At 38.8% G+C, this 24,554-nt stretch overlaps 1 protein-coding gene and 1 pseudogene across 2 annotated transcripts in view; one reads left to right on the top strand and one right to left on the bottom strand.

Annotated features, from left to right (window-relative positions):
• Parg (poly(ADP-ribose) glycohydrolase) overlaps positions 1-24,554 on the top strand; it is a 99,616-nt gene that overhangs the window by 54,423 nt on the left and 20,639 nt on the right. For both annotated transcript variants that reach the window (XM_029541599.1, XM_021203333.2), the window contains exons 11-15: positions 356-416; positions 3,974-4,049; positions 8,120-8,267; positions 18,035-18,113; positions 21,070-21,178. In XM_029541599.1, coding sequence (XP_029397459.1) covers positions 356-416; positions 3,974-4,049; positions 8,120-8,267; positions 18,035-18,113; positions 21,070-21,178 — 473 coding nt within the window. The remainder of the gene's footprint in view (positions 1-355; positions 417-3,973; positions 4,050-8,119; positions 8,268-18,034; positions 18,114-21,069; positions 21,179-24,554) is intronic.
• LOC110325376 lies at positions 12,740-13,603 on the bottom strand (annotated as a pseudogene).

Consider the following 24,554-nt stretch of genomic DNA (forward strand, 5'->3'; position numbering starts at 1 on the left):
TGGGTGCTCTTACCCACTGAGCCATCTCACCAGCCCAACTTTTCAGTTTTTAAAATATCACCCAAAACTACCAGCTCTCAAGTCATACTGTTGTACTGTCATCTGTAGTTTTCTTTTGTGAGAGATTATTGTTTTATAGGAGATGCTAATGTTAAGATGATAGCATTTTTAGTCGTGATCATGATGGACTTCTGATCCTTCTCTCCCCCAGGTCTGTGCTCATACACATGTGCCACTATGCCTGATTCTAATTATTTTTATAGGTGTTGTTAGCCATATTCTTTTGTTGAGTATATTTAAGTTAAAAATTAATATTTTATGTATATGTGTGTCTTTTCTTTTATTACTTTTGTAGAACCTACAGGATTGGTAACATTTACAAGACAGAGTCTTGAAGATTTTCCAGAATGGGAAAGGTAATGATAAAAATGACCATCAACCTTAGAATTGCAAGGTCTGTTTGATTGTGGGAGGATTCTCTTTTTCAGCTCTTAGGAAGATGAGTTTCAGTCTCTAATTGCCCTGCATCCAAGGAGTTTCCTCCTATAAATAACTTACCCATGGTTGATGTGGTTAGCATGCGTCTTTTAAATAAGGTTCTCATCCTCTGGCTTGGTTGAGCCCTCTGAAATACACGCTGTTTAGCATCAGGTTTCTGTGTGCTGCTGCTGCTGAGTGCTCTCCCTGGCTTCTTGTGCAGCTGGGCTTTATATTCTAGTGGGTTGTTCAAGGAAGCATGTCTTTTACTATGTCTTAGAATTGGCATGTCAAGAATTTTGAGCTTTGATTGTGTGTGTGTGTTTTCCTCACTACAGGTTTTTTTTTTTTTTCTTCATATGTTTATCTGGTAATTCTGAACAGAATAATAGCCAGTCTGATTCAGTCCACATTTGTAAGATCTTTAATACTCTGGAATAGAAAATACATTTCCTAATCTAGAGCAAATTTCCAATGATTAAAGAAAATGTACCAGCTTTTTAAATACAGAGAAATATATAATAAAACTTACTGTTTGTATATTTAAGGTATATATTTCATGATAAGAAATGTCTCTCATTTTAAATATTTTTTCGTAGTTTGTAATTTCGTTTGTAATTAGTGATGAAGGAGAATGATTTCTGCGCTAGTTAACCTGAAAGGACCTGTCTGCTCAGGTGACACTTTGGTCATCAGAGATGGCTATTTCAGAAGGCCGAGTGCATGATTGAAATGATTCTTAGTAGTGAGCGGTGGGTAGAAGAAAATATCGTGAACATGCAGAGGGTCTGAGCCAGGACACTGTACACAGAACCATGGCAGGAGGAGGTGAGAGGGCCAGGAGCCCCCAGGATGTCAGTGAAGCCATCCTTTCAATGATGGATACCAGACAGGCTCATTGATGGCACGTTCACCCACCCATTGTTAGCTACTATGAATCTGACACTGCATTTCACCACAGCTGGCTGTCTTCAGTAAGTCCCTTTCCCTATCCTGTCCTTCCTTCCTTCCTTCCTTCCTTCCTTCCTACCTTCCTTCCTTCCTTCCTTCCTTCCTTCCTTCCTTCCTTCCTTTCCTGGCACTACAATTAGTGAACCTGATTTGTCTGGTTCTTCAGCATTGGACCTTAAATGTGCTCTCTTGATCTCTCCTTCTAAGATTGCCCAAGTCTCTACTAACTTGTTTTACATCATAAACTCCCCTCTGACATTCCTTGATTTCATTGGTTTCTCTTAAAATGTGGCGTCCAGAGCTAAACATTTTCCTGTGTCGCCTGTCCAGGCTAGAGCAGAGAGCTTTGCTTTCCTTTGCTCATCTACTATGCAGAGATACAGGAGTCAAGGAATACAGTCTGTTTTTCTAGATCCGTCACTGCACTCACTAGCCTGGCTCTAATGTAGAGAAGGGATGGTGGAAATGCAGGCTCTAGCATGGCTGCTTTGTGAAAGGAATACAGTAACAGCCCCTACGTGACACTGATTGCCCCTTTAACTCTGATAGGCAGAACCTAACTTGGTAGCTTTTAGCTGCTTCATGAGTGAGTTGGGGAGTGTCATTAACTCAGTCTCCCAGACTCCATTTACAGAGGATGGAAGAATTATAAGGATTGTTTACTGCCAAGAACTGGACCGCTCAGGCCCTTTCCTGAATCTGTTTCTGCCATATTCAAGTTAACCCTTTGATTGTTAGCAGGTATCCCACCCAGGCTTAGTTAATCACAGAGAGCCATAGTCTATGTCTTTGATTCTTGTGGCACGAGCACAGGGTATTTTCAGAGACTAAGCGTGGATAACTACTAGGAAGTTAAAGGACCTATCAAACCTTTTCCTAATTACAGTGAGACTGGTACACCAGGTTACCAACTTCAGTTTTGAAAAAATGTTGCCAATCATAGTATTTCCTGATTGACAGCTGATTGGTTTCTGGATCATGCCTCTTTGTCTTTTCAGTTATATCCTCATAGGCAGTGTTACCTCTGAAGAAAATGACTGGGATATTAGGACCATGCAGGGAAGTTTTTTAAAAAAGGAAGCCTAGTTTAGTTCCATTCCCAGAACTCACAAGAGTAAAGGAGAGAAGCAACTCCCGTAAGTTGTACTCTAACCTGTACACTTAAGCACACACACACACACACACACACACACACACACACACACACTAAATAAAAAATATAATAAAGATGCCATTATACATTAAAACCTATAGACTTATACAAAAGATTATATGATCTTTTCTAAAAGCATGGTATATTGTTAATGACTGCAATCAATGAGAGGCCACTTGGGTTCAAATCTCTACTGCTTTTTATTTACTAACTTGAATAAATCAGTTAAATGCTTTCTGTATTTTTATTTTCTGTCTATAAAGTGGAGGCTATCTGATAATTAAATGAGTTAATTCAAATAAAGATTTTAGAATAGGAGTTGTATTAAAGAGTCTTACATTAAACTTATCAGTTAGACTAGAGTTTAGCCACAAATATTTGTGAGCTCAAAATGTGGACATAAGTAAATCTCAGCAGTAAGCAGTTCTTCTAAATTGTGTGGGTGTGTGTATGTGTTAGTGTGTGTATGTGTTAGTGTGGGTATGTGTATGTGTTTGGGTGGGTGGGTGTTAGTGTGGGTGGATGTTAGTGAGAGGGTGTGTGTATTTTGTTTGTGTGTTTGTTCACCACCTACTCCAAAAACATTATAAACATACTATTTAAGTAACTTGGGTCTTATCTCTGTTATATCCTAATGTACCTTAAGTCTTTTTTAGTCAATAAGCAATTGAGGAGCTATTGGAATCTACTAAGGGGAAAAAAATGTCATCTTCAAATGTTGTTCATGCAGTGAAATTATCAACCCGATATATAACAGGCCAATATCTCAGTAACTATAGTTTGTGAAAGAAAAAAAATTGCGCTGAGTACTTAGTTACACTCACTAGGTTTATTCATCGACAGTGTTAATATAAAAATTCTATAGATCCGAATCCCACTGGCACCTCTCTCTAAGCACAAGTTATCAAATTAGTGAAAATAGAGCCCATTTAAGAATCATTTAGGTGTTGGGTGTGGTGGCTGAGTCCTTTAATCCCAGGACTCAGGAGCAGAGGCAGGTAGATTTCTGAGTTCAAGGCCAGGACAGCCAGGGTTATACAGAGAAACCCTGTCTCAAAAAACCAAAAAAAAAAAAAAAAAAAAAAAAGAACCATGCAGGTATTGGTCAGATTTTCTATATTAGATTGCAAACTCTAGCATAATAAAATTTCATTTTTGTATCTTGAGAAGTATTTTAACTGTTAATATCATGTAGGGGAGAATAATATTCTGCCTCATTTTAATGCTTATATGCATCCTTTCATGAAAAATGGGAGAATCAACCCAAGGAGTGCTAACGTTTATTTCTGGCTTTCGATTTTGATGGTTTCCTTTGTTTGTTTCATAGTCATTTGTATTTTAGATTTATTTGTTGTACATTACTTATCTAAGAAAATACCTTCTACATTGTAGATGTGAAAAACCTCTGACACGCTTACATGTCACTTACGAGGGTACCATAGAAGGCAACGGCCGAGGCATGCTACAGGTAGGTTAATATCATAAGGATGTGTGCATTTAAGACTCCTCTTACTGAGTTTCTAACAGTACAGGAAATTTGAAAACTCGTTTGTCTCCTGAGTTGACATAATGCAGAAAGGTATAGAGAACAGCAGAACAGATCACTTTGACATCTGCTGTTTGCCCATGTCTGCTCATGTGCCTCTCACAGAAACTTTTGACAGAAAATGCCAAGGTCTGGACAACATCAGTCATCTTGGTTCAGACATTGATTGTGGACTGACAGAGGATGAAGTTCCTAGGGTATGGTCTTGACAGGCTGTCAGCAGGCAGTTTTGTTCTTTTTCTTTAAAGGCTTATTTTTGCCCTAAATTATGACTAGTTTGAGATGTTTTTATGCCACCAAAAGCCTTGTTTGGGCGTAGGGGGCAGACATCTAAGACTGATTGATAGAACAGATTTCTTCCCATATAGAACACTTTCAAAACACATGATGTAGCTATTTGAAGAAAGTAATCCTGTCTATTCCTTTATCTTTGCTGCGAAGTCATTAATATCACCTTTCCCCAAAACCTGGGAGAAAAAATAGTTAAGAAGCCAGACATGGTGTCACATTCCTGTAATCCTAACACTGGAGAGTCCGAGGCTTAATGAGATCATGACATACATCCCAAAGTAACTGAAGAGTCATATTCTTTATAGAACAATCCTTTATGTAGACATATTTATGCATAGCATCAGAAAAGAAGCACCCTCTGTTTTCCGTTCTTTATTTTGGGTTGTATTCTCGCCGTGTTACTCAGACTGATCTTGGACTCACTCTGTAATTTAAGGTTCTCTTAACCCTATGATCCTCCTGCCTCTGCCTTCTGAGAACTAGGATTATAGACATGTTCTACATTGTCCAGTTTTGTTTTGTTTTAAACAACTTTTTAAGATGGATATGCTGGCACATGCCTGTCATCCCAGTATTTAGGAGAATTGCTGCAAGTTCAAAGCATAGCATGTTCAAGATATGCATGAACTATAGCAGGGCTCTATCTCAAAGACAACATACACACACACACACACACCTCACACAACACACATACACATACAACACACACATCCATTCTTTATATTTGAAAAGATGTAATTAATCATATAATTTTTCGGTGTATTTAAAAATTGTTCCAAATGAATATCACTTTCTGCTGCATTTCCTTCTTTATGCAGTTCTTTCCTACATAAAGTCTTAGATAAAATGAGAGAGGCATAATGTACCTAAGAACTAAGCAAAGCTAATGCTAGTTAGCACCGCAGGAGTGCTGACCTCTCATTACAGAACAATTCAACAAGAACTCATTCACCAACAGTCAGGTGAGATTCTCCCCACCTGCCTGCAGTATATTATAGTTGAAATATGGGGCCTTGGTAGGTTAAGAGACTACTGTAAAGGCTTCGAGCACTATTAATTGCTCTCTCTACCCATGCCACATCTCCCCAGGAGATCAGGGAATATTGTATTTGCAGTGCTCCAAAAGCTCGTTATGCTACGTACAAATTATGCTATGTTGAAAGGCAACAACAAAACCTCTGTAAGGAGTGTTATCATTTCTCTCTTTTCATTAAGTCACAATGCAGAAACTGAGTAATCTGAACAAGTACCTTTAAAGTAAGAGACTTAGAAAGTGGCTGGCTACACGTAAAGACGCTCATGTGCTTGCATGTGTACGGGAGCAGGCTTCTCACCTGTTACGGAGAGCCCTTTATTAAGAGCTTTTGTAAGTACTAAAAGCTTTAGGTTTCCTTTTCTTTTTAAAGCTCTTGCTTTAACAGTGTATTTCTATGTTCACCTTTCAGGTAATGACTATCTTTGGTCTTTTTATCAAAGAGTGAACAATAATACCTCGTGGTATTATTTTCACAAGTATTATAGAGTGTATATTTAACAAGTTTGATACCCTTTTTATATCGTATCTTTTTATTTTAGTTATTTACCTGATTCCAATAAAAATCAAGTAATGTTGATTGCAAACCCCATCTGTATTCATAGAAATATTACAATGATGGACATGTACTTAGTTTTTCATTTCTCAAATGCTGTCCATTTCATTTCTGAAATTACTAGGTTTTTCCTTTCTACCACAGCCCTATTTGAGGCTCTAACAGTTTCTCGGTAGATATCTATATCTAGTCAAGCTCTTTGCTGTTGATTTTATGTTCTTTCAGTTGTATTCTTGAAACTAAAACTGCACCATGAGTTTTCTTAATGAAACACTGGTCTAAGTTGCTAAAGGAATCCTTCCCAGACTTCCCTGCCAGTCTCTGTAACCCCAGTGTGATATCCTCTGCACTGCAGGAATAATGGAGACGCTGTTTACAGTATTCTGTGTCCACTCAGCCTGTCAGCAACTCAGGATTGGATGGATGCTGCTTCCGTTTGTAAAGCTGCATCGCCCCCTCTGTGCTCAGCGCTCACTCCAGTCCACTACTGAGAAAGCATAGCATTCACATTCAGAGCTTCATGAGCAATCACACGATCTCCCTGTGGATGTGCTCGACTCCATCCAGACTGCAGATCCTTTCAGGCCAGGGACTACATACTTTTGAATTTATTTTTACAGCAATGGGCATCAAACCCTGATCCTTGTACATACCAGCCAAGTACTGTTTCATTGCAAGCTACATCCCTAGTCCTAGGACTGCATAACTTCTTATTTATCTCGTAGGTTCCAGCATAATGTCTAGTAAATGTTTATTAAACTGGATGGTTTTATGACACATTACCTAGTTCTGGAAAATTCATATGTAGGTATGTAATTTGTCAATAGACTAGTTTCACCAAATTTTTTTTCTATATAAGAAAAATAATTATTCTAGATGTTTAGTCTCAACTCTGGAGCACAAACCCAGATATATGGTTTTCTGTATATCCATTTCAATAGTTTGTCAGTATTTTTTATGATCTTATGAGTAAAAGAAGGAATACGTTGTCCTTTCTTAATTTCTATCTTTTCATATTTTTGCTGAATATAAGATTTGTACTCTTGCTCTATTCTTCTATAAAATTGACTTCATAGTTCATTCCACTGCTTTAGAAAATATGAACAAGTTTTGAGAGATCTTATATTTTATAATAGTTGAAAAAGTTGAAATTCATGATAAATTGTTTTACATGTGTCCAATAGTATGTATATTTAAGTAGTGTACATTTGTGTAATCTAAATCTTTCGAATAATCTAAACAATCTAATTAATCTAAATAATCACTCTAAAACTGCAGTAATGTGACCGTTGACTTTGCATTCCTTTGAGGATCCTGAAATTCTTTAGTAGGGAATCGGGCTCTTACTCTGATTAACACTTGCCTACACCCTGAAAGAAGAACAAACGTGCTGTTTACACTTAGTAAAGTACAAATTTTAATGGGATTAAATCTCTCTAATTATACTAGATTAGATCCCCTCCCCAAATTGGTTATATTTTCTAAAGTAGCTGGTAGTCTTCATGCAACTTGGTATGGGGTTTAATTTGAAACAAAAATTTTATACTTGTGGGGCCATGGTGGCATTCAGGAGGCATAGGCAGGTGGATCTCTTGAGTCCGAGACCAGTCTGGTCTATAGAGTGAGTTCCAGGACAGCCAGGGCTGTTACTCAGAGGGGAAAAACAAAACAAACAAACAAACAAAAAACCACTATCCCTTTATTCTTCCACAGAAGAAAAACAACTTCTGAAAATAAAAGTTTGACTGTTTGAAAGTCACTTAGTCACTTAAAATAGTCAACGGGAAGCTGACTGGTAGATGTAGGGAAGTGACCTGGAAACCCCACACAAGACTAATCTGGATTAATGATCCCAGGGACACAGATAAGGTGTTTACTTAATATTTTATCTAAAAAGCATCATTTTCCAGGTTCCTTAGGAAGTTTTAAGACCTAAGCAGAGTTGTTTGCTGTCCTGAGATGGAAGGATTAAGCAACTGTGGTCACTCCTTAGGAAAATTTAGGAACTGGTTTTCATGGGAAAGAAAAAGATTTGCTCCCATAGAGTATGTATTTCTCTGTCATGTGTGTAGGTGTTCAGATCCTGTTCAGATGCTACATTTTCTCCAATAGGTGGATTTTGCAAATCGTTTTGTTGGAGGTGGTGTGACTGGTGCAGGACTTGTACAAGAAGAAATCCGATTTTTAATCAATCCTGAGTTGATTGTTTCACGGCTGTTCACTGAGGTGCTGGATCACAATGAATGTCTTATTATCACAGGTTAGTGTGTGTGTGTGTGTGTGTGTGTGTGTGTGTGTGTGTGTGTGTGTGTGTCTACACAGTGGGGTAGTTCTTTCCCATCTTGAATCTCTGCTATGAAGATTAAAAACTGCCCAGACAAGGTATTTTTCTTCTATGGGCATTAGAACCTATATTTTATTTTTATTACATTATTTAAAAATTGGGCGGGGCGGGTGTTGGCTTGCATGCCACAGCTCATGTGGAGGTCAGAGGAGAGCTGGGGGGTGGGTTCTCTCCTCCTCCCACAAGGATTCCAGGGATGAATTCGGGTCATGAGCTTGATGGCAAGCACTCTTCACTGAGCCATCTTGCTGGTCCTAGACCAAGGAGTTTAAATTTATTATTTATACTTGTTATTTTTTTCATTGTTGTTACCTTATTTTCTTAAAATGTCTTAAGTAGTAATATACTTTATCTCCACCATCTTTTATATTTGGCATTTCTAAGTGTACCTTTCATTTGAGTAACTAGAAGAACATATCTACAGGAAGCCAAACATTTCCTCAGTTATTGGGGCTTTTTTTTTTAAGCCTATAGAACTGAATTTTGTTTTCTGTTGTTGCTTTGAGATTAATAAAGGGTCAAACTCAAGTTGTCAGGATTGATGGCAGGTGCTTTTACCCCCAGAGCCACCTTGTAGCCCTAATATATCTGTGTGAGGATTAGGGTCTCATGTTTACTTACATACATACTTACTTTCCTTTAGTACTAAGACATGGGGTTTTGGTTTGGTTTGTTTGTTTGTTTTTCAGTTCTTTCAACATATTTAAAATAACTGACTTGTGTTTTTATACTGAGTACAGCATTGGTTTACTGTTGACTACTTCATTCCTGTATATGGGGCAACTGTCTTATTCTTTACATGTGACTATGATTCTGTTGTAGTTGATGATGAGATCTGGACACTTACTAATACAGTGATCCTAGAAGTGGAATTTCCCCTATCAGAGTTCTTCTCATCGGCCTATATTGTTTACTTCACTTATTCTCTAAACAAGTTCTGTGGCGTCTGTACTGCTTGTTGAGTATCATCACTAAGGTTTCTGTTCACTTTATTAGTGGTTAGCTAATGATTATGCCGATTTCTTAAGTGGCTGGAATAAGTACGTTTCCTAAGTTGCTGGGGTGCATGCTGTGTGCATGCTTGGCATAGTCACCCTTCCACCAGGTCATTGATGACCCTATTTAGCCTTAACTTCCTGCTTCCAAAGATTCAAGGTTGGGCAGTGGGGAAAGTTGAAGGCTTTCTCTGGTTTTTCTGGGCATTTGTATCACATTCCCATGATATGGTGTTCTGCATTCCCAGAAATATGCTAGAACTTTTCTAAACTCCTATTGTCATCATTCCTCAGATATTTTGGATAATCTATTACTTGCACCATGTGGTGACCCCCCTCCTTAGCAGTCTCTGTGGTAAGTAGGGACCTGTGCTATCTTCCCCTAAAGCTTGGAGACTAGGCTTTCTACATTGGGCAAGCTCCAGGTTTGTGAAGTCAAGACAGCCTTTTCATGAGATCTACCCAGGAAAGGGGAGTATTCTCCGAAAAATGGAACTTTGAAGGAACTTCGACATTCCTGCATCTTCCCTGGTGGCTGCTGGATTGCTGTCTTCTACAGTAGTTACTGTTTTAAAGTTATCTTCACATCAGATAGATATTCTTTTTGTTTGTTTGTTTGTTTTTTTGTTTTTTGTTTGTTTGTTTGTTTTTCGAGACAGGGTTTCTCTGTATAGCCCTGGCTATCCTGGAACTCACTCTGTAGACCAGGCTGGCCTTGAACTCAGAAATCCNCCTGCCTCTGCCTCCCAAGTGCTGGGATTAAAGGTATGTGCCACGACCACCCAGCTTAGAATGTTTTCTTTTCTTTTCTTTTTTTTTTTTTTTTTTTTAAAGATTTATTTATTTATTATATGTAAGTACACTATAGCTGTCTTCAGGCACTCCAGAAGAGGGCGTCAGATCTTGTTACGGATGGTTATGAGCCACCATGTGGTTGCTGGNATTTGAACTCCGGACCTTCTGAAGAGCGNTCGGGTGCTCTTACCCACTGAGCCATCTCACCAGCCCCCAGATAGATATTCTTACCTACATGATCTGATGGTTTAGTGAGGTGAGGCACACAACACAATTTATTTAGTTTATATGGGAAATTAAGATTAGAACCTCCACAAAAGAATTTCTTCTTAGATCCTTAGATTGTTATTTCAAGTTAATAACATGAAGAATTTCTTCTAGAATTCTGAAGTTGTTAACACAATTGATTGAATTGGAAAGGTAGAGCCCTTCATTCTCAGCATTGCCTCCGCCCCTGTATTGCTTGTCTCTGTAGTTGATGATTACCATGTAGGTACATAAAAATGGATGAGATTGGGAAGTTACTGGGGAAGGTGGGCGTGCACAGATCACAGAAGGGAAACTGAGGGAAGGACTGCTGAGTGCCCGCTGTTGGCAAACTAACCTTGCCTTATGCTCTTTTCATGAACTCTAGACATGGAGGCTGTTACTGTTCCTATCACTTACATATACTGATGATAATTTTTAAAAATTTTTTAATTTTTATAGGATTTAAGTTGAAGACTCAGGACAAAATAGCCCATCAGTTTTGGAGAAGAATTTACATGCTTTAAAAGGAGGGGGGAAGGAGGGAAGAGGAGTTGTGATCGGGATATAAAGTAAATAAATAATTAATTAAAAACATGATTAATAAACCTTGGTAAACTGCTGGGCATTTAAATCCAAAGCTAGTTTCTTTCATTTACTTAAGATAAACCCATTTTATTCTCTTATAGTAGGAAAAGAATCTTATCTGCCATTAATGTTGCAGTAAGTAAGGGATATACCTTTCCCTGGCTGTATTAGAAGGAAAACATTAGCATGGTCTGTCTCTCTCCTCTTGCCTCTCTACTCTTCTGTTGCATAAGATAGCTTGTCCCCAACCTACAAAAGGATCACTCTGGAATTGTCAGTGACCTCTGACTTACCTGAAGCTATTGTAAAATGAATATAAAATTGTAGATTTGTGACTTCCCTTCAGATTTGTGACCTCAAGCTAAGGACATTTGGGGTGACTTTTAACTCAGCATTTTTTCCCACATGCACTTAACTTTATTACAGTGCTTCCTAATTAATATCTGTGATGTGATGTTCCCTTAATGGAAATGACCATTTCATCATCTATTTGGTATCTGGACTTCTGCCATCTCCCTTCTTAGGAGACTCTTAGCCATGCACTGTAATTTATCTGCCTGATCAATTCCATTCCTTCAGTGATGCGGCTAAGCTCAGTGACCTAATGGCTGTGACTGTGCTGCCTGAATCTGTAGAAGAGTTTGGAGAAATTGGAAATAAATTAAATTTGTCATCATTGTAGGACATCTGGTTGCTATCAGACTTTTAAATGAGTATGAAACAGGCCCTGCAAACAGGCAGATACTTTTGTTCAGACAGCGTTATTTCTGTTTGCCGTGATTCACCCTGTAGTAGCTATGAGTTCCAGTACAGATGGAGTAAAAGAATAAAACATCTAGAATACAGCTTCGATATCAAGTGTTAAGGACCTCTACAGGGTTCTCCTCTTGGTTCTGTTTGTTGAGCACATAAAACAGATAGATGTCTACACATACCTACAGATGAAACTTGGTCAGCAGAGGAATAGTTAATTTACCTAAGACAACCCCCACCCTCAGCAGTGAGTCGGATCATCAGGACTGTCTGCTCAACTGGATATCTTTGGTCAGCAGAATAGACTAATCAGAAGTAAACCATTCTCTACCATCTTTGTGAGATAGAAAGTGAGGGCACCACTGCTACAGAAACAACCCATTGCTGAGTGACTCCAGACTATTGGAGAGATCTGAGTTCAATTGGAGTTTTCTTGAGTGTTTAGAGATCAAATGTTTTTATGCCGGTTATCTTTACAAAATATTTACTAACTGTGAAGGCTGAGGGCAAAAGTGGTGTTGCATCTATTCCACGGTCACAACTGTGAGGGATGCTAAATGGAGTAGGATAGGTAGCATTCCTGTAAACTGCCTGTCCCAGAGTACAGCCCACTGACTGACAAGTAGAATTTGTTAGTTTCCTAATATGTTCCCCAGTTCACTATAAACTTGTGTTAATAGTAAGAGAAACTAGAAACACTTCTTACTAAGTGTAATACTCTAATACTGCCATGAACTCAATAAACCACGGTTTATTTAATTAGGTGTGGGGGTGATATACAAGGATAGATATACAATCAATAGGTCTTAAATCTCTGTTCCATAGACTATCTCCATCTTCCCGCTTACTAGCAGTACAAGGCAAGCTGAGGTTTAGTTAAACATTCTTTATAACGACCTCTTCAGAGAAAATTAGAATACAAATAGCACTAGGCATTTAGTAAATTAAGTCACAGGCCAAGAAGTTCAGCTGTGTAGTTTTGAAATCTAATGTCAAAGGGTTCCTGAAACCTTAAGACTGAGTGATCTGTAGTGTCTCCAACATGTCTTCAACTGCCTTAAGAGAGTATTTGGTTTCCTTTTTTACTTCGACCTGCAAACTGATAAGCCCTGTTTTTGATGAGCAACCCAACTAGTATATTTGACGTTGTCTTTTTTCATTTTTGCACTTGCTTTTGGATTAGAAGCAGTATGACTTGCAGACATGTAAAGGCCAAACAGAGCTCTCATGTTTCTGTTGTTGAGTTTCAGTGCCTGTGCAAAATACTTTCTTGAAAGCTCGAGGTTTTCAAGTCCACCTTGGGTGTATTTGATTTCTACATGCTGCTGACAGTATAAGTGGTTATGTGGAGTTGTCATCATCAGCTCCTCTAAGCAAATGGCTGCTTTGGCGTAGTCATGTTCATTGATGTAAAGTTCTGCAAGTTCATGCTAGTTCCAGATAACTCATTCAGCTCTCCAGTGGCCTCCACATTTTTCCCCTGGGCTTTTTGAATGGCAATCTTACTCTTTCTGGCAGCAGTGTTAGTTGGATCTTCTTGCAAAATTCGATCATACAGTTATATAGCATCGTCATATCTTTCCATAGCTTCAAACTGAATGCTTGTTAATTGTTTAACTCCGTGACTACCAGCGAATTGTCTTTTTAACCCCTGAAGACAGTGCCCAGTCATCCCGACCATAGTCTAGGGCTGCAGTCATCACCTGCTCATATATGACCCAAAGTCATCCCCAAGCTTAGAACATAATCACTAATTAATTCTTCTCCAACTTCCATAACTTGTTCACTATTTCTTGAGTTTTCTTCTTGCCATTTTCTCATTTTATCTCACATTTATTCCCAAGTCACATCGTAATGCTCAGTGATCTTCGCCATCTTCCTAGAACCCGGATGCAGCGGGGTGAGAGCTGCCTTGATAGGGTTTTTCCTTAAGTGAAGGTCTATTTGGCCTCATAGTCTATTCCAAGGCAGACTGTCTCACTAATTCAGAAGCTTTTGTCTTCACGGCTCTTCCCAATGTTTACTTTTATATTTCCATCATGGCTTATTAATAAATTTGAATTTAAAATACATTAAAAGCATTCATTTTTCAAAAAGCAATGATATAAGTATTTAACTTGTCTACTTAGAAAACCCAGCGTTTGGGCTGGTGAGATGGCTCAGTGAGTAAGAGCACCCGACTGCTCTTCCGAAGGTTTGGAGTTCAAATCCCAGCAACCACATGGTGGCTCACAACCATCCGTAACAAGATCTGACGCCCTCTTCTGGAGTGTCTGAGGACAGCTACAGTGTACTTACATATAATAAATAAATAAATAAATCTTTAAAAAAAAAAAAGAAAGAAAGAAAGAAAGAAAACCCAACGTTTAATTTGCTTGCAGCCAGAAGGAAGCTTTAATTTCCCTGGTGTGGAAGAAATAATACACCCTATTTCTCTTTGTAAAGAAGACTAACATTGTCCTCACTTTAGGTGGAAACTTAACAGTTGTTATTTTATAGTTTTCAACTATTTTGCTTTTAAAAGACAAAACATGCTTGCATAATTACAAGGTTATAGTAGGCAGCCTTTTGCTGTTATGAACAGGAAAGGTGAGACTTGTCTACTTCTAGACAGAAAACATCAACAGGAGCATTCCTGTAAACGCTTTGTTTCCTCTACTGCTTTGCAAAGTTAAGTTCATTGACATGGTTTGGAAGGAGTTTTCATTTGTCTTACTTGGTTTTCTAAGTGATTCATGGGGTTAAAAAAAAAAAAGAGAGAGCACTATTAATAACCCCGAGTTTCAGATGATGGTTAGCCAGGGTCGAATGACCAGTAAGGATTCACCTGTGGGTCCCGTGTTTCCTACTGTCGGTTGGTGCTTTTCACCATACTGTGCTATCTGTGGAGATGTGGCTTTCTTTTCTGAGACATTGACTCATATGTCGTCAAGGCTGCTCTCAAAGTCCCAGCAGTGTCTTTGCCTCTGCCTTCAGAGCTGCTGCCTGGCTACGAATGTGAGCTTCTAAAGAGTCCATTATGTGTCCCTGTAGAGTACTCCTGAACTTACTGTTTTAACTTCAGTTAGTATGGTGCTTTCTGTTTCACTTGCTTTATGTGTGCTCTGTGCATGTCGAACATACAAGAGCATCCAGCTATACTTACAGGTCCAGGCAGACTCTACACAGGAAATATCAAGGACATTAGACTTGTTTTCTTAGTTTGTAGCATAAAAAAATTCTAAGTAAATTTATGGGAATTAAGATATAAATTACTTTAAAATTATTTTTGAAAGGTGGTATGCTAAACAATAAATTAGAAACTGTAGTTAGTACTTAACCTTTATTATGGGAAATTATCAATCATATAACAAAAATAGAGTACTTTTCATAATGTTACATACATATGCCTTTTTTGCATGCATATAATGTAGTTTGAAGAAACTCCAAACTTACTGAGTTATCACAAGAAAAATATATTGAATTTTCCCAGGGCAGAGGGTAGGGTCTTACTTTGTAACTCAGGCTGTCCTTGAATTCAGGATCCTCACGCTTCAACTTCCTGAGTTAGCATTGCAGGTGCATGTCACCACACCCAGCTTCATACTCTGTAAAAATTTACCAGCATACCTCTTTTCTTCTCCATTTTCTTTTCCTCAAATATTTAAGAGTATATTAAAGACGTTGGTCTCTTTTACTCCTAAATATTTCATCATGTATTTCCTAAAGGTTAGTGAGTCCACCTACTGAGGCTCGTCATGTTTTGGGGTGTGTAGTGGCTTTGTGCTTTGCACTAAGTAGTACCCACACCCCTCAGTGTGAGATCCGTGGCTCTGTGCTTTATCCTAAGTAACATCTGCTGCTCTGTGGAAGCCCCACTGGGTTTGTGTTGTCCTGGTCATTTACTTTTGGACTGTTTACCTTCGCACCCCTCTCCCCTTTCTTCCTTTTTCCTTTCTCCTGTCTATTTGTTTTCAGAAAGAGTCTCACTCTAGGCTAAGTAGCCTCAAATTTGTGGTGATCCCCAGCCTCTACATGAGACACTATGCCAGGCTTATTTTTAAGTTTATTATGGGTTTGTGTCAGCTCAGCCACAGCCTCTGTGTAGTCAAACACTGAATTCATATGTGGCTGTAAAGATAATTTGTAGATGTGATTAAAAGTCCACAGTAGTTTAGTTAAGACTTAAGAAGGGACATTATTTGCCTCATTCTGTGAGGGTCTATTTCAGTCAGTTAAGAGATAAGCTTCCCAGAAGAAATCCTCTTGTGGACAGCAGTGCTGCCTGCTTGTTTAAACCTGTTTATTTAGCCCCCACAGTTGTGTGAGCCAAGTTCTTGCAGTGAATCTTATTGCTTCTGTTTCTTTGGTTGGCCTGTGACTGATGTGTAGCTCTTGTGAGTAAACCTGCTATGAACATTCCTCTGAGCAATTCTTCTTTACATTATTTTTATTTCATATGTTTGAGTACTTCGCCAGCATCTGTGTCTGTATGCCACTTGTATGCCTGAGCTTGCAGTGACCAGGAGAGGGCATTGGATGCCCTAGAACTGGGGTTTTAAGGTGCTACGTGAGTGTTAGGAATTGACTTTGATTCCTCTGGAAAAACAGGCAGTGCTCTTGGTCACTGTTGCCCCTACTGTACAATTCTTATTGGTACACATTTTTGTTTTCTATCGGTAAATACCTACATGTGACATTTCTAGATCAAACTGTTCATGTTTAATTTATAAGAAATTACCAGACTTTTCAAAATTATTGTGCCATGTGTTTTACCAGTAGTGCAAGATTTCTGCTTGTTCTATTTCCTTATCAGCCCTTGGTGTAGCCTTTTCATTGTTTGCTCCGTTGGTTGTGTTTGTTTGGGTTTTTGTTGTTGTTTGAGACAAGGTCTCATCTTGTAACTCTGGCTGGCCTGCAACTCACAAAAATTCACCTACCTCTGCTTTCCAACAAGAATTAACACATGGCTTCTCTTGTGGTCATTTCTAACTCAGCCATACATTGAGATTTATTATGGTATCTCACTGTGGTTTTAATGTGATTGCTAATGACTGATAATGTTAAGCATTATTTCTTAAGATGTTTGCCAACTTTGTACTTTCCATATGAGATATACATTCATGATTTTTGCCCATTTTTGTAAATTGAGTTGTGTTTTACTTATTTCGTGTTTATTTTTCTTAGCTAGGGTCTAAACATGGGGCCTTACACATGCTGAAAAGAGATCTCTCTCTAAACCCCCTTGTTTTTATTATTAGTGTTTGAGACTTCTTCAGTGTTCTGGAATAAATCCTTGTCAGATACTGTCATGTAAGTGTCTTTCCTCTAAGCCTGCTTTTCCTAAAAATGTTTTATTGACAGTAACTTGAATTTTGATCCAGTATAGTTTTTGTTTCATTTATAAGTTGTTTTGTTTTGTTTTGTTTTCTGCTTTTTTTCTATCCAGTGAAGCTGCCTCCTGAGTGGGTTTGTTTTCGTTTTGAGTTTGTTTTTTGAGATAGTCTCTCCTGCTCCAGTTGGAATTCCTGATGTTCTAGCCTCTTCTAAGTGCTGAGATTAGGAATGGCCTCATTTTATGTTTTATATTTGTGTCTGTCCTCTGTCTCAAATGTTTATTCATGATGTAGCTGTTGGGTCTGTATTTTTATATATTCAAGAATTAACCGTGTAATAATATGGAGTTTCTGCTTCAAAGCAATGCTCTGTCTCTCTGTTTCTTTTAGTCTTCTACATCTGTTGCTCAGTTTGCATAGGTGATTGATGTTTTTGTCACTGTGTTGATGGATGTTTGGTATTTCATTTTCTCATTGTCTGCTGTTAATATATAGAGACATCTTTGACTTAACTCTTATTTATTTATGAGTTTTTCTTATCCTTGCCCCCATTCCTAGCAATTCTTTGGGCTGATGACATCCAGAAGACAGTTTTATATTTTATTTTATTTTTATGATATTTTGTGTTGTATTTAAGCCTAGGGTTCTGTTCAAACTATGCCATGGAGCTACTTCCCCAATCCTGCTTATCCCTTCCCATTCTTTTTTGTCTTCTGTTTCTTTTTGTACATTTTGGCAGCAGGGATTGGGGGTGGTGAGTGGGTGATCCCACCTTATCCTTCAGGCACAGTTCCGAATAGGGGGCATAAGAATGCTAGTCTCCGCCTGGTCTGTGTACTGAGTTCCGAGACAGCTAGGACTATGTAGACAGAGCCTGTCTTGGGAAGGTGAGGGTAAGAAAGAAAGAGAGTGGTACTCTCACCTTATTGATCACCTTGGGTAGAATGGTTTGAGTCTGAAGTCAATGGTGTTAATAGACGTTTTGTTTCAGGTACTGAACAGTACAGTGAATACACAGGCTATGCTGAAACTTACCGTTGGGCCCGAAGCCATGAAGATGGGAGTGAAAAGTGAGTGTTTCTGATTTCAGTATCGTGTGGCTGAAGCTAAAGGAGCACGCACGTGACGCTGGTGTACCCTGCCCCTTCCAGAAACTTATGTTTTGTTTTGGGGTTTTATTTAAAATACTATTTTCATACAATATATTTTGATCATATTCTTTCCCTTTTACCAAATTTATATCCTCCTTACCTCCCTACACACCCAACTTCATGTTCAGCACCCACACACAACAAAAAGCCCACAAAACCAGGAACAAAACCATGAAGTCCATTGTTTTATTTGTCAGCTTCTACTGAGCGTAGAGCCTAGAGCTTGTCTCGGAGAGTGGCTGACATACCTGGTAGCACTCCACTGAGAAAGCTGATTTACCCATTCCCGACAGACATCAGCTGCAGAGAGCTTCTTGATTAGGGCTGGAACTTTGTGCTGCCTCCCCTTCTTACTGCTGGGATTTTGTGTGTCTTAACCTTGTGTAAGTCTTGTACATGTTGTCACAGTCTCTTTGAGTTCATTGTGTCTGGGAAACACTGTTTCCTTGGAATTATTCATCACCTGTGGCTTTTAGAATTTTTCTGACTCATCTTCCATATAGATGGATCAGACTTGAGAGAGATTTAATGATGGCATCCCATTTGGGACTGAGTGTTCCAGTGTCTCTTACTCACTGCATGTCGTCTAGTTGAGGATTTCTATGTTCATTACCAACCACTGAAAGAGGCTTCTCTGAATAGGGTTGAGCAGTGCACTGATTTTTATTGCTATGTTCCCTTAGCAGAATAGTATTAGTAGGGTCTGTCCTGCGCCCGTGACCTATCTAGTCTCAGGTTCTTGACCACTGTAGCAATGTCAAGTATAGATTCCATCTCGAGTGGGCCTTGAAGCCAGTCAGAAACTGCTTTGTGCCATTGTTGTACCAGTATCTCTTGCAGGCAGGTTGCTGTTGTAGGTTGCAGGATTCATAACTGGGTGATGTTGATGATTACCTTTCTCCTCCAGTAGTGTGCAGAGCACCCTCCAGCACCATGATCGCTAGTCATTAAGGGTGAAACTTCTAGTTGGGCACCAGCTCCATTTCTCCATGCTTGATGACATAAGCAAGTGTTGTGTGCAGCAGCAGGCCCTTACCGTCAGGTTGTGGGGAGGAATCTATAGCCTCAGCAATAACCTATAGTATTTGGGGGGAATCTGTGGGACCCCGTTAGCCAATCAGTAACTCCACAAGCTCTAATCCGTTTTCCCTAGCACTAGAGGTTTTACTTGGTGGCATAAGATAGCTAGTGGGGTCGTTGTCTCCTCCATTATGTGGTGATTCCATTTAAATTATTTTAAAAGTCACTATCCCAGATTTTTGGAAGGCAAAACAATATTGCTATGTTTCACATGTCAAAGAGAAGAACAAAAATCCAAGTTTGAGGCAAAAGCCATCCGGGCACAGTTATGCAGCTCTTTATTGCTAAGCTATAGAGGTTAACTTCCAAGTCCAAACTTAGGATGAGCTCTAATTAGAGTTTAGGGCTATTGGCCAGCTTATTTACCTATTCTTGACTTATCTATGTTACCAGATACATGGGGAAATGTATGCTGAGAAAATATGTGGCCCGGTGCCAGGTTCTAGTTGACAGCAAAGCCTGCAGTGAATATTGCTGCTTCTGTCTGTCCCCTTCCTTCTTGAAATGGACTTCATGTGTTAGCATCCTTGTTTATTCACTAAATGATACAAAAAAAAACTTGCTTTGCCAGGTGGGGAAGGAAATTACTTTTTGCTTCACTTTTTAATGAAAAAAGCATTCTGGCAAAAGGAGTCAGCTCTGTCTATATCACAGTCTTACTATTTGTAATGTCAAGTCCAAGCTATGGTATCTTTTTATTTTATAAAATATGGTGTTCCTGCTTGGCCTCTGTTGGTGTCATTAAAAAAAACAAACAAACAAAAAACCATGACAGACAAACTTGGGGAAGAAGGATTTATTTATTTGACTTACAGTTCAGTCCATCTCATCATAGGAAGCTAAGGCTAGAACTTGAAGCAGGAACCTGAGGCAGGAGCTAAAGTAGCTAAAAGACCATAGAGCAGTTCTGCTTACTGGCATGCTCACCTACCTTCCTTATTCAACCCAGGGCCACCTGCCCACCAATGACAGTGACCACCAATAAACCCCGTGAGGAGGCCCCTCCTCCCAGGTGTCTCAGGTTGACACATGTGCTTGTAAAATGAGTCAGTTATCTGTGTGGTCCTTGTTCCCCAGGATTAGGCAGACTAGCAGAGAGGGCTGGTGTGTGTTTGCTTGTTTGTTTTGTTTCTAATCTTTAGTATCAAATCTTACTTGGCTACCAATACATGCAGGCTTATTAACAGGAGATCTATTTGGAAATTTATAGATTTCCAAGCTCATCAGCTTAAGATAGTCCTTCATATTTCTGTAGGCATCATATCTTGTCTGCTTTTGTATCTGGATCATTTTAAAGATAGTTTTTCTAGTTGACAGTTGCACAGAAAGTAGAAGGTTAGACTGAATGTTATATATTATTTTGTAATACTTGATTCTCAGTTATTTCCTGTACACTATGGGGTAATGTTATATACCAGTGACTTAGAACAGATCTCTGAAAAAAAAAAAAATGTCTATGGTATTTAGAGAAAATCAAAGACCAGGATTCCTTTTGTTTCCTCCTAAATCCTTTAGTCTCCAAGGCAAGCTGTAACTGATGTGCTTGTTTACAATGTGTCATTTCATGTTGTCTCTTGGTTTTCATTTCACTCCTCAGCAGTCTGCAGTACACACATCTCTGAATCTGAAACTGTAATGCTTTCCTGCCCTCTTGCTTTGCTGGGCCCTGTGGTTAGGATTTGTTTGTTTTTAATATCTTAACACTGCAAAATGTCGACAGCATGACTCCTGCAAGGGTCTTAGTTAAAGGCTTCTACATGTTCCATATCTTTGTTCCCTTTCTGTCCCATCGCAGGGACGATTGGCAGCGGCGCTGCACGGAGATTGTTGCCATTGACGCACTTCACTTCAGACGCTACCTCGATCAGTTTGTGCCTGAGAAAGTGAGACGTGAGCTTAACAAGGCCAGTAACCTTATTGCTGAGTTCATCTGGCAGCCGCCATCTAGTTACTGCCGTTTTATTAATGCTGAAATTAATGCTTTTTGGTAATTCTTACCTTGTCAGTACATCTGCCCAGAGCTCCCCTGACTTAATGGTTCTGTCAGTGTGTACAAGATGTACTTTCCATTTTGTAATTGTTTGATTACTGGCCACTGTGCCAGATGGAATATTGTTTGATGTCCACCCTGTGCATGCATTTATCTCATTGGGCATTTTAGTGGCTTTGGAACATTATCATTGTAAAACTATACAGAAAGAAATGAGGCGTGGGGGTAGATCTGTCATATGTCATTTTCTCTATAAGGTGTGCTGATATCAGGATTAAAAACATTTTAAAAGACCCCATAAACTTTGTTTCAATATTGAAAAGAAAACATGTTGATTATTGATTTAGTAATATTAATGATGTGATGTGATAGTCTACGATGCATAGTTCAGCCTAATCATGTTCTTTCTTTTGCTATCTGAAATTAAAGTGACCTATACCTCTGGTTTGTCCAAATCTTCACTGCTATGAGCTATAATGAATATATTCCCTCATGAAATTGAGTGTTGATTCTATTCTGTAGATTTGGAGCTTTAATGTATCAGCAAAGGTGTTCTTTAGTTTTCAAAATTATTCTCAGAGCCAAGAAAATTAACTCGGTTATGCAACCATTGTTTAATTCCTGCCAGTACGATTTGACTAGGGTGTTATTTATTAAGGTAGCAAGTTTTGTGGTTTTGCCTGGCTATCTGCAGGTATCTGCAAAGAAACCTCTGGCAGTGATTGCAGCCTGGGTAGGCAAACAAACCACTAAAGGCTTTTCGAGCCCTTAGAGTTTAGTAGGTATTTAAACATAATGATATTTTTATTTCCTAGACCATTTGAGCAGCTAATTCATTGATAAACTTGTTTTCTAGTATATAATTTATTAGGTTATTTGAATGTTTAATGTTCTTAAGTGAACTTCATAAAGTGTTTTCGTAATACACTGTCACCAAAGTTAGACCCATATATTAGATGTCATTTTTTGAGATTTGTTTAAAGCAATTCCTTAGCACAACTGTCCAGAAAGCCTGTTCTTGTGTATGTTAGCAGCTCTACACTGCTCACTCCATGCACTATGGGTCTGGCTGGTACTGAAGTTTTTATTGTATAAGTAACTGTGGACATTTTCAATACTCTGGCTGGTGATGTGGCTTGGTGATAGAGTACTTGCTTAGCATGTGTGAGGCCCTGGGTTACATCCCCTGTACTCAAAACAAACAAACAACAACCCAGATAAATATAACTTGTTTTCACTGTTATAAATTTTCAACCTGAAGCTATTGCCATCAAGTCCAAGATGTTTTATGATTGAATGTGTCAAGACAGTTAGATTGATCTTCAGAATCTCATCAGGTGTTCCTTACATAAGCATGTCTACGGGACCTTGTTACATGTTTTTTGAAACTCAAAGATACTTGTTTAAGCAGGTGTTTTGAAAGAAATATATGAAAGAAGGGTAAAATAAAAATGTGTTTAGTCGTAGTTGCCTAACATTAACGTAAGTTTCCCATTTTTATGGCTGAAGCTTATATTCTCATATATGCTTTCCTGCAGGGGACTGAAACATTCACTTTTAAAAGAAATTATTGGGACCAGTAAGGTGGCTCAGTGAATAAAAGCACTTACTGCTAAGCCTGATCTCCTAAATTTGATCTCCAGGACCTAGCACCTACATGGTGGAACGAGAAAACCAACTCCTTTAAATTGTCCTCCACCCTCTATGTGTACGAGGTACTCGTGCACAGACAGACAGACACAGTGGCGGGAGTGGGATAAATGTCATTTTAAGGGAAATAAATCCATAATTATGATATGTTAATGCAATCCTTGAGCATAAACAAGTCTTAAAATTCCTTATGGTTAATTGACACTCTACATGTACTTGTATCGCTAACCTTTAGTTTCTTGTCTCAGAGACACGAGAAATGTTATATATAGGAGATATATGTATATGCACACACAGACACATATATGTATACATGTGTGTATATATAATAGGCTGGTGATATATATCTCCAACACCGAAAACATTTATCTGTAGAACAATGGTTCTCATCCTTACTAAAGCTCTGACCCTTTAGTACAGTTCTTCATGTTGTGGTGAATGCTATAAAATTATTTTCTTGCTATTTTATAACTGTAATCTTGCTACTGCTATGAATTGTAATGTTAATATCTGATATGCCGCCCCTGTGAAAGGGTCATATGACCCCCAAAGGGGTCACAATCCACAGGTTAAGAACCACTGCTATAGAATATAGAGTACTTATAGACTTTTTATGCAAAGAGTGAGTTTTGAGATAGCCTGGCAGGTGGGGGAATTTTATTTCAGTTTAGCTGGCACACTGCCTGTCTTATGGAAGTATCTCAGAAAGAATTTCAGCTGAGTTGGTCAATGATTAGCATTAATTAGGTATTTTAGAAATTATATAAGTATTTTGTCTCAGGATATTACTAATTAACTACTTTCTAGATACTTTTAAATACTAAATAAAGTTTAGTAAGTCCAGTGCTCGAGCATAGAAGACAGCAGATAAAGCAGATACACTGTCTGTTGAGTACAGTGACACGGTTTTGTATTTGTTTCCCACCTACCAATATTTATGTCAATGTGCAGCTATGGCTTACATTTGACTCACAAAAGATTATTTCAGTCAACTGCAAGTGGGATGGTTTTTCGATTACTATAACTAACAGTGGGGAAGGTAGCAGAATGATTACTTACACTATACTAGGCACTCCACTTAGCACTTTAAATGTAGTGTCAGAGGTTTCTTCTTGTGGCATCTGTTGCTATGCCACACAGGCTTAAACTCCCATGCTCAAGTGGCCTTCCATTCTTCTGGACATCCTGCTTCCATCCTGCATGGCCTTCTTTAATCCTAACCACTCCACAAGACGAGAGACACTGCTCGTACCTCTAGCTAGAGATAGATGAAGCTTGGACACTGGGTAACTCACTCTGTGCCCAAAGCTGAACAGTGACCAAGCCAAAGGCTTTAACCAGATTGTCCTGACTTGTGCTTGCTTTTGTCTTTCTCTGTTCTGCTCACTTCTTTCCTTACCTCTTCCATGCACCTTTTTTCATCTTCGTCTCTTGGTGCTAGGGAGAATGCAGGCCTTAGCCTGTGCTAGACAGTACCCATCGCTCCCCTTGACCTCAAGGCTTCTGATCACGGTTTTTTAAAATGTAGATTTTTCCACACAGAAATTAGTTGCCAGGTCTGAACTTGGAGATTGTCCTTATTTAGTTTTCCCAATGTTCCTCCTTTCTGTCTGATTTATTTTTAAGAGAAATTCAAGGTT

This window comes from Mus pahari, chromosome 8 (genome assembly GCF_900095145.1).
Source record: "Mus pahari chromosome 8, PAHARI_EIJ_v1.1, whole genome shotgun sequence".
In the NCBI taxonomy this organism is placed as follows: Eukaryota; Metazoa; Chordata; class Mammalia; order Rodentia; family Muridae; genus Mus; species Mus pahari.